The 13,858-nt window shown below is 44.9% G+C and overlaps 2 protein-coding genes across 5 annotated transcripts; one reads left to right on the top strand and one right to left on the bottom strand.

Moving 5' to 3' along the window:
* Positions 1-2,568: 2,568 nt before the first annotated feature.
* On the top strand, positions 2,569-7,054 carry LOC123051847 (probable protein phosphatase 2C 65). 4 transcript variants are annotated; one of them, XM_044474825.1, is made up of 5 exons: positions 2,574-3,644; positions 5,853-5,984; positions 6,075-6,424; positions 6,505-6,563; positions 6,637-7,054. In XM_044474825.1, exons 1-3 carry the CDS (start codon positions 2,730-2,732, stop codon positions 6,411-6,413), a joined length of 1,386 nt encoding a protein of 461 aa, XP_044330760.1. In that variant the 5' UTR covers positions 2,574-2,729; the 3' UTR covers positions 6,414-6,424; positions 6,505-6,563; positions 6,637-7,054. The 4 variants fall into 4 exon arrangements, with proteins under 4 accessions (XP_044330762.1, XP_044330763.1, XP_044330760.1 ...); XM_044474826.1 differs by having other exon boundaries at positions 6,505-6,558; XM_044474827.1 differs by lacking the exons at positions 6,505-6,563; positions 6,637-7,054 and having other exon boundaries at positions 2,569-3,644; positions 6,079-6,394.
* Positions 7,055-9,337: 2,283 nt separating this feature from the next.
* Positions 9,338-10,804, bottom strand: LOC123055685 (putative disease resistance RPP13-like protein 1). The gene has a single exon (XM_044479594.1). It carries the CDS (start codon positions 10,802-10,804, stop codon positions 9,338-9,340), a length of 1,467 nt encoding a protein of 488 aa, XP_044335529.1.
* Positions 10,805-13,858: the final 3,054 nt, after the last annotated feature.

The following is a 13,858-nucleotide window of genomic DNA, read 5'->3' on the forward strand; positions in this document are numbered from 1 at the left end:
ATCCCTATTATCCACTATGTTCTGAGAGTGATGTTGCTATGACTTTGCCATGCTTAATGCTTGTCGCTTTGGGTCCGGGTGCCATGATTTTAGATCTGAACCGTTTATGTTATCACCATTATATCCATGTTCTAGATCCGATCTTGCAAGTTATAGTCACCTACTACGTGTTATGATCCGGCAACCCCGGAGTGACAATAGTCGGGACCACTCCCGGTGATGACCGTAGTTTGAGGAGTTCATGTATTCACCGTGTGTTAATGATTTGTTCCGGTTTTCTATTAAAAGGAGCCCTTAATATCCCTTAGTTTCCAATTGGACCCCGCTGCCACGGAAGGGTAGGACAAAAGATGTCATGCAAGTTCTTTCCATAAGAACGTATGACTATTTACGGAATACGTGCCTACATTATATTTATGAACTGGAGCTAGTGTCGTATCGCCCTAGGTTATGACTGTCACATGATGAATATCATCCAACAAATTACCGATCCAATAGCTACGAATTTATCCTATATTGTTCTTGCTAGATTACTACTGTTATCGTCACTATTGCACTTGCTACAAAAATTACTGCTATCACTGTTACCGTTACCATTGCTGCTGTCACTATTATCAAAACTATCATATTACTTTGCTACTGATCACGTTGCTGCAGATAATTAATCTCCAGGTGCGGTTGAATCGACAACTCAGCTACTAATACTTGCAAATATTCTTTGGCTCCCCTTGTATCGAATCTATAAATTTGGATTGAATACTCTACCCGCGAAAACTGTTGTGATCCCCTATACTTGTGGGTTATCACACCACCCCTTCGTCCAACCTTTTCCGTAGGATAATCAATCACCTTAATTTACATACCTTACAAATTTTACTTTAGTTTACTTATCAAACTTCTCATCAAAGTATAAGGTAAATCATGAGCAAAAGTTGATAAATATTAATTACACGATCGCACTAAAATGGACAACTAAATCACAAACTAACATATTAGAGTATTTATATCCCGCTGCAACGCACCGACATTGTCCTAGTCTATCTATATATCTATACTACTTAAAAGGAATGCAATGTTTCATGTTTTACTTTTCTTTCCACCACGTCTTCATCTAACTTTTCCATATGATAATCAATTACCTTAATTTACTTACCTTCTGAACCAAATTCACTTTAGTTTACTTACCAAACTTCTCATCAAAATATAAGATAATCATGGGAAGAATTTGATAAATATTTATTTACATCATTAATATGGGCACTCCTAAGGAAACTTTCCTACATATTGTGATCCATATTTATAACCCATTACAACGCACGAGCATTGTCCTAGTGCACAATAAAAAATTGGATAACCGAAGCAAACACAATCCAAAATAGACTACTTTTCTGTATTTCGGGCATGTGGCAAGTTGAGGTGAACCCTACGGTAAAAAATCTACTAGTTTGTGTGAATCTCCCCCTCCCGCCGGGAAATCTAACTAGAGAATCGTCCACCTTGGCATGCTATAGAGACCATATGTGCCGACTTGGGTCTATTTTCGATAGTATCCCTCTCCTGAAAAAACTAAGCCGAGACCCATCCACCTTAGAGCATCTCCAACAGCTCCCCTATCTAAAAATAATCACCATTTACAGGATGCTGGGTCAAAAACCCTCCCGAACAGTTCCAATTGACCAATAATGATCCGTTAATGGTTCTTTCCTCCCGCTAAAATTTTGGCGGGATAGTAACCACCTGAAACTTCACCATGCCCTACCCTCAATGCCAGAATCTCGCGGGAGCGCTGCCGCCGCCCGCCGCCTCGCGCCATCGGCCGCTTCATTGCCTCGTGCTGCCCTTCGCTAGCTGTCGTCACGAGTGTCACTGATTGAAGGGCCCTAGGGCATTATCTAATATTTTAATTAAAAGTTAAATAAAAATGAATTGAGGGGAAGAAGTTTACGAGAACTGTCAAAAATAGTTCTCAGGCAACTTCCCCTAAATTTTAGGGTCTTCTCGTAGCTAGTTTTATGGGAAGTTTTTTAAGGGAGCTATTTTTTAACACAGCACATACGCTGACACTCATACATTTCAAATACACTCAGCTTTGCGAATGCACGCACGCACACGCTACCCCTATATGCACCTTCGAGAGACTGAACCGGTACATCATCTTGAGATTGACAAAGTCGTCATAGACACAGTCGACTGGAACGTCTCCTCCCACCGAGCGCACATGCTGAAAGTTCTAGAATAAATCCAGAAAAATGTGAGCACCCGTGTCAAGTCTAGAGCTTAAACCCTGGTGGCCGGGATATCACTGTCCTCCTAACTATCCAGCCACAACTCGCTTTGCTAAGGGAGCTGTTTTTGGAGTTTCTCTTAGAATGCCACATAGCTAATCCATTTCGACCGTATTTACTCCTGCAAGCCAAGTGTATGGCGCTGATTTACAAAAATCTCAAAGACACACAAGCTGCCAGGTGGCACAAGCCTCACTCTCCCCCTTTTGCAGTGTGGCCTACCGCCTACCGGCAACAGGAAAACCCCCAGAATATGTGCGCCGGCCATCGCCACTTTTCTACACTCCCGTGGCCGCGGTGTGGAGTCGCGTTTGAATCATTCAATTCCATTCCACCCAACCTCTTCCTTCCTTCCCCTCCCCTTCCATTTCCCAAACTCCCATCCCCCACTCCCCCTGCTTCCGTCCATCACGCGCCCACACCCCCAAACCCTAGCCCGACGCGATGGGGTGCGCGCACGGCAAGTGCTGCCTGCCGCGGGGCGACGGCGGGGTGCGGCGGGAGGGCGGCGGCGTGCCGGGCGGCCGCGGCGGCTCCACCCTCGGCCGCGCCGCGGTGCCGGGGGCCGGCCTGACGCTGGAGTACGCCACGCTGACGGTCGACGGCCTCTACCCGGACTCCCCGGGGCGGGAGACGCAGGACGCGTACCTCGTGGCCACGCGCTTCGCGGGCGACCCCGATCTCCACCTCTTCGCGGTCTTCGACGGCCACGGCGCCTGCGGGGCCGCCTGCTCCGGGTTCGCGCGGGACGCGCTCCCGCGCCTCCTCCTCCTCGCGGCCGAGGACGACGCCGCCGGCGGCGGCGGGAGCCTCCTCGCGACGGACCCCGCGGGCGCGTTCCGGGCGGCGATGGTCGGGGTCAACGAGGAGATGCACGCGGCGCCGGCCGTGGACGATTCCATGAGCGGGACCACGGCCGTGGCCGCGCTCGTGGCCGGCGGCGCGCTCCACGTGGCCAACGTCGGGGACTCGCGCGCCGTCGCCGGGGTGTGGCGCGACGGCCGCGTCGCCGCCGAGGAGCTGTCCTGGGACCAGACGCCGTTCCGCGCCGACGAGCGCGCGCGCGTCAAGGCCTGCGGCGCGCGGGTCATGTCCGTCGAGCAGGTGGAGGGCGTGCGCGACCCGGACGCCGAGGGCTGGCTCGCCGACGAGGGGGACCCGCCCCGCGTCTGGGCCCGCGACGGCCTCTACCCGGGCACGGCCTTCACGCGCAGCCTCGGCGACCTCGCCGCCGAGGGCGTCGGGGTCATCGCCGACCCTGAGGTGAAGACCGTGGAGATCACCCCGGCCCACCTCTTCTTCGTCGTCGCAAGCGATGGCGTCTTCGAGTTCCTCTCCAGCCAGGAAGTCGTCGACATGGTGATGATTTTTCCCCTCTTTAATTTCCTTGCCCCTTTGCGTTTGCTGAGCTGATACATTTGGAAGTTGGTGTCTTACCTACCGCATACAGTATTCTTGGAAAGAAATTCGTAGTGTGTGCCTGTAAACTTCTAGTGTGGTGAATCTGGCTAGCAAGTACAGTAGTAAATTGGTAAGACTTTCAGTCACAACACCAGTTACTCATATTTGTTGATCCTTGTCTGATTGCCTTGATGTAAAACTTTGGATCTTGGAAGTAGCCAACGGTAGTGAACGTACTTCTGTGTGGTGAATCCGTGAATGTAGGTAGCAAGTACTCCCTCTGTCCCATAATGCAAGATCTTTTTTGACACCACACCAAGATCTTTTTTGACAGCAGTAAATTGGTAATTAAGAATGACTTTGTTCGAATAACCTAGAGCCTTGACATAAAGCTTTGGATTGGAAAGTAGCCAATAATAGTGAACCAACTGCTTGCCATGAATTCCCATTTCCTCAGTACTACGCATGCTTATTAGTAGCACATAGGAGTTGAAGAAAATTATCACTTCATTGTTTTTTCTGTTCTTCATATTATAACTAGCTGCAAGTTTCTTGACATGTCCGCTACTACCTTTAATGAGCTAATAAAATGTAGAGCGACTCCAACTATCTCCCCTGAATTTGCCTCCCAAAACCCCATTAGGGGGGAGGCGAGTGGCGTAGGGTTAGAGTGAGTTTTTTGCTCAGAACCCCTAAAACAGGGGGATAGTTGGAGTTGCTCTTTAAGTATCATTTTAGGTCCAAACATGTTTTGTGGCAACATACACAGTAAATATTCTTATATATCATACACTTACGAGTTTATAGACTTCATCAAGTCTGTCTGACCTATGATGATATTGAAGCCCAACTGGACGTTGACCTTGACTTGCTCTGTCCAGCGAAAGTAGTATGAAATTGTTACCTTTATAAGTATGACATCTCTGATGAGATTATTATTAACTTGTTAGGTCGAATAGTAGGGCATGGGATGTTAAGCATTAAACCTGTAGTCGGAGAAGATAAGCATAATCATAAAAACAAAAAATAAGATAATATTTGGTGATAATTTCAGTGGAATGTGTTGAGAAGTGGATGTTCTAGAGCCAGTAATGCATACAGGGATACCTAAAATGATCATGGATGAGAATATTGACAGTCTGCAGACTGCACAATTATTTCAGCCTTTTACTGATTATCGTGGAGTTATATTCCCATGTAAGGTTATGAGCTTAGTATTGAGTTGGTGGGAATCTAGTAAGATGTAGTTTAGTTGGTACAAGGAATTAAAAATAACTCGTGGGGTCAACTTTTATATGCAGGAAACAGATGCAAATGGTCCTGCATATCACATTTTTACTCCATTCTTGTGTGTACTAAAAAGCTACTCATTCAAAAAGCTGGATGTGTAGGTTGGTGTAATGATTATTAAATGGTCAGGAATTTGAGGTTGATTGATGTTGCCATTATGAAAGCTACCACTCTAGATAAAGTTCTGCATAAGTGGATGTACCTTTACTGAGTAATAGATGAATAGTGGACTAGCATCTGAGCTGTATTGGTGAATTGACTAATCCGAAATGTGTCCTGCAAAAAGAACGTGATAAAATGGACTGAAGGTTCATGATTTATTATACCACTTTCCTGTTGTACTGCCGATGAAGAAAAAGATAATGGCCATTTTATTGGTCTTGAAACTGACAAGCCACTTCAGAATTGACTGCTGATTGCTGAATCACTAGTGATATGCTTGCATGTTGTCAATTATGTTCTGATTAACATGGTCTGGAGTTCTTAATGGGATGGTCCCCCTGTAAACCCTCTCTTTTCCTTTCCACCACTTCCATAACTAGTGCACTTAACGAAACCAGGCTGGTAACAGCCTTTATGTTCTTCCAAGTTCTTTCATCTTTCCTGCGCATGATGCCCTCCTTGTCCCAGTATGCATCTCCATGAAGTGCACCCATGTGCGATCCACCATTTTGGAGTGATCAAACTATGATAGTTATATTTTAGAGATATATTTTAGATGGTGGTCTCTACTCTCTATGCCATATCATGCACCATTTAAAGTCCTTTAGTATCAATCTCATGTAAAAATGTATGTGGTTTTGCTTGCTCTGGTATGCCTTTGGTGTTCTCTGCCTCCAGTCCGAAATTCTCTAACATTTGTCTCAATTGCTACAGGTGGCTATGCATCAAGACCCTCGAGATGCTTGTGCAGCAATCGCTGCAGAGTCATACAAACTATGGCTAGAGCATGAAAACAGGACAGACGATATAACAATAATCATCGTGCATATCCGGGATGCTCAAAATGTAGGTGTACAAACCTTCGATTATTTAGGCATAATGCCATAATTGTTGGTGGCTTTGCAGACATTCATTGTGTTTCCAAAATTTACTCAGTCAGGTCCTGCAGGGAGTGACAAAGAGAACTCCAGCAGCACCGGGGCGCCGATAGCATTGCACACGGTGCAGCCGGAGCTACCTGTATTTGTACCGTCAGAAGCAAGTCACCTGAACGGAGTGGCTGCTGCTGAACTGCGGCGGCCATCCTCCTCTGGCTCTCCATCGGAGCGACGCCTCTCATGCGTTACTCCTTCGCCTACACACCCTTTATTAGAAGGCGGTAAAGCATTGGAAGCTTCCAGGTCGACCCAGATCGACATTGCCATATCCCAGCCAGTGGAAGCTTGGCATCCAAGGGAAGGTGGTAACAAGCTAGAACGGGCAGTCTCCTGCTGACCATGCATGAGGTAATGTCACCAGTCTCCTTCTAACTGGGAAATGGGGTAAACGCAAACAAGCTCATATCAGTTCACCTGTTTCAATGCAGTTCTTTAGCTTGAATCTCACAACAGAAGCGGCAGGACACCCGTCGTCATCCTCCGTAAGGTCTTGCCCTAATCAAGTTTCTTTTCCTCATATTTCTGGAGCGGTTCGCTTAGAAAGCTGTTGATATTTACAGGGGGGGCTGACTTCCCGAACAGTGGGTGTGATGCAGCCATGCAGGCTCGCAATGCTTGTTCTGCGCCGGTTGCAAGTTGCTCGTGTTTTCTTAGAGCACCTGCTTACTGACAATGCAAAAAGGATTCTGACCCAAACAGGGTCGTTTAACATAAAGATTGATGGGCTTGATCATGTGGCATTGGACGCCGCCAAGAGTTAACTGGAAATGGAGTAAAGTGTCAGATAATTTGTACTATTTGTTATTTATCACATCATGTTGAGTTGATGATTACAGACCTGTAGTCATATGGTATCAGCTGCAGTGCAGTGTGGATACCACAACGAATAATTGTTGCTTCCTCTTAACGGGAGGGAGGGGTCTTTGTGACTTGTGAGTTGGATATCAGTGAGAAATGCCCAGAGCTTACTGAAAGAAACACGTTAGCTTTATTCCAAAATGCTTATGGTTGCCGGAGGGCGAAAATTCCATTACTACGCTTGCTCATAAAATCTACTCCCTCCGTCCCATAATATAAAAGCGTTTTTTACACTAGTGTAGTGTCAAAAATGCTCTTATATTATGGGACAGAGGGAGTATTACTGTCTAGTAATTTACTCCTTATTTTAAAATGGCTACAAAAATAGCAATGACTCACTAGTATGACTCACCTTATTGGTACTGCCACTTTGGATGTTGTTATTTGTTATCCAAGAAGTTTAATAGCGCTGGATTATTGGATCTGATAAGACATATTACTGTACAATTTTACTGCACAGTAATTGGGACTTGTAATACATCTAGTTCAGGGCTCCTTTGATTTAAAGGAATTTTATAGGATTATTGGAGGATTGAAATCCTTAGTATTTTTTCCTATGTTAGTCCTTTGATTCATAGGATTGAATTCCATAGGAAAAATTGAATTCCATAGGATTGAAATCTTTTGTACTACATTTCATAGGAAATTTAACATTCACTCCAACCTATTTTTACAATTCCTTTGTTTTTCCTGTGCCATCAAACACTCATTGCTAATCCTATAGGATTCAAGTGGGCATGCCACTCCAATCCTATACTTTTCCTATTCCTACGTTTTCAAAATCGTACGAATCAAACAAGCCCTCAATGGTAACACATGGACACACCGTTTGTCCTGTATCAAAAAATACAACAAGAGTTACATCGCACGAGTTCTGAAACAGAATTAGACTGGCACTTGCTTCAAACCGGATGTCTAAATTTTTTGGAACCGTGGATTGTGACGGGTTCAAAGGTGTGTGATCACAGATACGCCTAATTGTCTAAATGTCCAAATGTGCAACAAGGACAAGCCAACTGTCCAAGCAACATGGAAAGATGATTAGTATTTTTCATGGTCGCGGTAGGCAGGTCCAAATTAATTGTTGTTCCTCCATAGAAAATTGTGTGTGTGTGGAATGGCAAGACCGGGACCTCATTTCCATATGCTCCATTTAGACATCCAGCAACCTCATCTCCCATAAACAAGCAGAGAGGTAAGCTAATATTTATATCCGCCTCTATGAACCTCATCTCTTTCAAACTATTTGCTGGTGTCAGCTTGTTATTCTATTTTCGGGTTCATTTTGACTGCATCTATTCTAGGTCCATGCATGCTTTGAATTTTCAATCGCCTTTGCTTGAGCAGATGTACATACAAGTCATTGCTTATGATGCACAATGCTATAAGTAAAAAAAAGGAAATACTCCCTCCGTTCTAAAATATAAGTCTTTCTAGAGATTCCAATAGATAACTACATACGGAGCAAAATGAGTGAATCTACACTCTAAAATATGTCTACATACATTCATATGTTGTAGTCCATTTGAAATGTCTAAAAAGACTTATATTTTGAAATGGAGGGAGTAGAAACTAATGCATGAAAAAGCAGACAAACAATTCACGGTCATTGCTTAATGCATATGATACATAATGCTTTGCCCAGCTGCTCCACCCAGGACGCAGTATCCCATCATACCTCGTGTAGAGGAAGGGAAGAGATGCACCTAGCAAGGTCGACTACGAGCGCCTCAAGGGCTAGCGTGCACGGGCGCCTTGGCAGCGGCAACGTGCGCGGTGCGCCTCGCAGATGCAATGCACCACTGTGCTCGGTGCTCTGCTTTCGCAATCGTCGGTAATTTCAATAAACCTGTTTAGATTCCGGAATCTCTAAAAAAGATTTTTGGGGGAGGCGCTGTGATCCGACCTGATGCCTAGCAGATTTCTTAATCTAATCATATCCTCGAAATGCGGCCGCATATGTTAGAGCATGACAATAAGTTTTTGTGGCATCCAAATTGACACAATAGCACAGCTTAACACAGTACTTCATCCTCTTTCTATATAGTGTTGCCTTTGCTTGATTGGATGGAACGGTTGGGACCAGTAAAAACAAAATTTGAACCAGAACTATGCGATGGTGATAATACATAGACCTTTTTCTTCGTAGTCTAGTTTCTGTGCCATTAGTTAGCCACCTTCTTGGGACTAGCTAGAGACTGTGAGGACTGTTAGTAGGTACTGCCACTTTAGATGTTATTCGTTATCTAAGAAGAGCAGGTGGACTGTTGAATCTGATAAAATATACATAGCCAGTGATATACATGAACACATCCGTTTAACTCCATAGCCACATGAACACACCCATTTATCACGTTTAAAAAAAATACAACAAGAGTTACATTACAGAGTTCTGAAGCAAAATTAGATCGGCACTCCTCGTCGCTTCCTCCCTGGCAAGGCACTACTACCTTCATGTGTATCCTGAGCACGACTTGTAACAAAATGAACAAATGATTTATGAGGCGGTATCCTTGATTCCCATGCAACTAGATGGAAGTCTCCTTCCGGTGTAACACTAGGATCTGCCAGAAGTTCCACCAATGTCACACTTGGTGATTCCTCCTTGATTTGAACATTACTTGTCATGGTAAGTGGATGCAAGGCGAAGTCCGTGATGTCCACTGGATGGCCTTGTTCTATAAGCATACTTGGGTGTACACCATGTATGGAGAGGTTTCTTTTAACGTATCTTACCCCCTTGTCAAATAAGCAACGCCAAAACTGAACACTGAGGTTCATTCTCAACGCATATGCGAATGTATTTATTGCGACAAGTGAACCTTGCTTACTGTCCAACTCCTTGGCAAACTCATCTGCTAATTGTACTAGTCGTGGATGTTCTGCGGGGTCTGCGCTATCGAATGCCAGTGTCTTGAAAAGGTACCTCAACTCATCGTAAGACAAAACACCTAGGAAAATAGGATTCACAGATCCAAACCGGGCTAATCTTTTAAGTTTACTTATAATGATGGTCTTGCTTCCACCGCTCATTCTATTGAGAAACAAGTGAAACTTTTTCCAATCATCTTCACCTACATCAGAAGCAAACTCAATAACTACCAACATCGTCCCAGACATGGTCCTTCCATGGTCAAGTATTGTTAAGAGTCTATCTCCATTCAAGTGCAAAATAGAGAAGCGTGACCGAACCCTTTCGTCGCCACACACATGAGCAACCAATGTTTTCTTCCCAACTCCAAAACCACCTATGATCGGAAGAACTGCCGGCGCATGATCACCAGGAGGGTTCTTGTGCTCCAACAAGAAGCTCAAGAGCTTTTGTTTTTCAGCATGTCGGCTGAACATGAAGTTTTTTGTGTAAAGATAAGCATCATATGGCCTACGAGACATGTGCTCGCATCCACCCAGAAGCACTACAAATTCTGCCATGTTAGCAACAACAATTTCTAAGCTTTTCAAGGCACCATACTCGAGGCGCATGGCCTTCTCATCCTTCTCAGCTTTTGTTCGAGAACGCTTGACAGGAATAGATAAGTACAAGCTGCTGCTAGATGAGTCGTTGATGCTAACCTCGTTAATGCCTGCACTGTCTTGGAGGTTTTGGTACCTCAAGGTGTCCAGCACGCGGTATCCTTTGTACATGGCCTCTGAGAGTATCTTGAGCTGTAACAACATCCCAGAATTTGTTATGTACCGCGCATCTGCTTCCTCAACGATCATGCTGACTCTCATCAGGAGGTTCTGCAATCTCTCCACCAGCTTCTCCTCTGACTGTGCATGGCTCAAGGAGGAGTGGTACTTGTTCATCAGGAAGGAGATGAAACGACTCACTAGTTCACCTGCGACTACAGATATTGAAGCTTCCATGGCAAGCAACAATACAATTGATGAGGGAAGCTGCTGGTCGGTCTCTATGGAGTCTGGACAATTTAACCGAGCCTCTGCAAGTCTTACAGAGATTCATCAAACAGTAGAAATGTCTCCAGTTGACCGTGACGAGTTCAAGGGTGGTGATAGACGGCTGCTAACGTTTATCCTTATATACTATACATGTACCTTTACTCTGCACTTGTCTACTACCCAATGGAATACAAAAGTTGGGCTCCTTGAAAAAACATGTGAGAATGACAAGCCAACTGCCCAAGCGATATGAAAACATTGACTTGTATTTTTTAAATTCACAGGTCCAAATTAAGGTTGGTCCATACCAACGTGTACATGTTCCCTCGCAAAAAAAATGTGTACATGTTAATTATCTGTGTATTTCTCTTTTGTGTTGGATTCCTTTTACATTTTCCATGGCATCCAGTGCATGTTTTCTACTCGAGCAAAGTTTGATGGTGGAAACTGTTTGAGCTTTTCCAGATGAACTTCTCTAGAGAAAGCACGGCGCTACTCATTGGCAAGGAAATGGTATATACCGTTTTACCTTGGTCAGTGACGAGAATAATTACAACTCCATACTTTAGTAGTAGTGATCTTCCAGAGGGCATTGTACCCGAAAATCTTGCAAACAAGCTACTGGCCAGATGCGAGGAGGTGGCGTGACTTGCAAGTCATCACCGTCGCCTGCATCTTCACGCCCGCCTTGTAGTGTCAGTTTTATCGGTTGTCCTTCTAGCAAAAGACGAGTCAGGCAGAGAGTAAACAATAGTGTAGTAACTCTGGTGCTAATCCACTTATGTGATCTGGTCTGGTGCAATCAGTGTGCAGGTTACCTAGATACTACCTAGGGTGTGTCTGTTCGTGTTTACCATCAAGGAAGTTAAGTTCCCTTCAAGTTTGTGTCAAACTAATCTTGAATTCTGTTTCTGTTCAAAATTTCTAGCCCGTTTTGGCCATTGGAGGACACCGCACGCTCTCCTTTTTCTTTTCCATTTTCCTCAAGGAAGTTTGAATTCTTGCTCCAACCTGCAGTTTAAATATGAGGGAATGGCAAGACTGGGACCTCTTCTCCCATATCCTCGATGTAGACATGCAGAGGATCACTGATGGAGACTGGTGCATGCTCATCTTCCAGAACAAGCGGACAGGTGAGCCAATAGTTATTTTTTGCCACTATGAATCTCATCTCTTTGAACTCTTTGCTGTATCAGCTTGTTATTTTATTTCCTCTTTCACTGTGTCTGCATCTATTCGAGATCCATGCATTCTTTTAATCTTTTCAATCGCCTTTGTACAAACGATTCAAGGCCAACATTTATTATCTTGCATTCCATTATAGTAGTGCTTTAAGAAGTTATGCATTTTCCGAGACGTTGACTACAGTCTACATGCGAGAATGTCCTCCTCGATGTACAGTTACTCCCTTGAATACTTTGTTTGTCAGAAGTTTAATTCTGGCCTTGGTATTTTTACTATAACTATAAGAGAAACTTCTAAGCCAACTGTTCTGAACGCAGTTGTATATAATTCATCTCTTATGGAGAAGCAGTGCATGTGCAGCTTGTCAGGCAGCACCTGGCAATTTTGTAGCTTTATAATCAAAATATAACCCCCCAAAATTACATCTACATGCCACTAAATGTATATTGCGGTAACGACATGGTGGATCTGGTATGAGGCCATAAGGAAAATTAGGCTACTTCTGGTGTAAGAAAGTAAATATCAGAAAAAAGGAAACGTTAACCTTGCATTTCATTCACCCAAGGTGGGGATATATACTCCCACAAAGGTCACATTAGGCACTTGGCAGTTAGTTCACTTAAGGTTAGGCTTAAACTGGGCTGAGAGCCAGGGTATTGCCAACCGCCTCAACTATCCGCTTGGATCCTTCCCCACCTCTTACCTGGGGATCCCCATCAGTGACGCCCATCTCTCTGTCGCTGACTTAAGACCTTCGGTGGGCAAACTCAGTCTCCGCATTGAGCCCTGGCGGGGTAGATGGCTGTCTAAGGCGGCACGCACTATTCTGATCAACTCCTCCCTGACCAGCCTCCTGCTATTCATCATGAGCTTCTATAGCCTGCTTGAGATGCTCCACCACGAGATCGGTACGATCCAGGCCCGCTTCTTTTGGGCGGGTGAGGGTGACAAGCAGAAATACCACATGGTGCGGTGGTCTGAGATCTGCAAGCCTAAGGACCAGGGCGGGCTGGGCATCATGTCATCCAAGCGGATGAACATTGCCCTCCTGTGTGACGCCCCCGATTCAATCGTACACTAATCATGCACGCAAACGTGTACGATCAAGATCAGGGACTCACGGGAAGATATCACAACACAATTCTAAAAACATAATTAAGTCATACAAGCATCATAATACAAGCCAGGGGCCTCGAGGGCTTGAATACAAGTGCTCGATCATAGATGAGTCAGCAGAAGCAACAATATCTGAGTACATACATAAGTTAAACAAGTTTGCCTTAAGAAGGCTAGCACAAACTGGGATACAGATCGAAAGAGGCGCATGCCTCCTGCCTGGGATCCTCCTAAACTACTCCTGGTCCTCGTCAGCGGCCTGCACGTAGTAGTAGGCACCCCCGGTGTAGTAGGAGTCGTCGTCGACGGTGGCGTCTGGCTCCTAGGCTCCAGCATCTGGTTGCGACAACCAGTAAGAAAGGAAAAGGGGGAGAAAAGCAACCGTGAGTACTCATCCAAAGTACTCGCAAGTAAGGATCTACACTACTTATGCATGGGTATCTGTGTAAAGGGGCAATATCGGTGGACTGAACTGCAGAATGCCAGAATAAGAGGGGGATAGCTAATCCTATCGAAGACTACGCTTTTGGCAGCCTCCATCTTGCAGCATGTAGAAGAGAGTAGATGGCAAGTTCACCAAGTATCATCGCATAGCATAATCCTACCCGGCGATCCTCTCCTCGTTGCCCTGTTAGAGAGCGGTCACCGGGTTATATCCAGCACTTGGAAGGGTGTGTTTTATTAAGTATCCGGTTTTAGTTGTCACAAGGTCAAGGTACA

This window comes from Triticum aestivum, chromosome 2D (genome assembly GCF_018294505.1).
Source record: "Triticum aestivum cultivar Chinese Spring chromosome 2D, IWGSC CS RefSeq v2.1, whole genome shotgun sequence".
NCBI lineage: Eukaryota > Viridiplantae > Streptophyta > Magnoliopsida > Poales > Poaceae > Triticum > Triticum aestivum.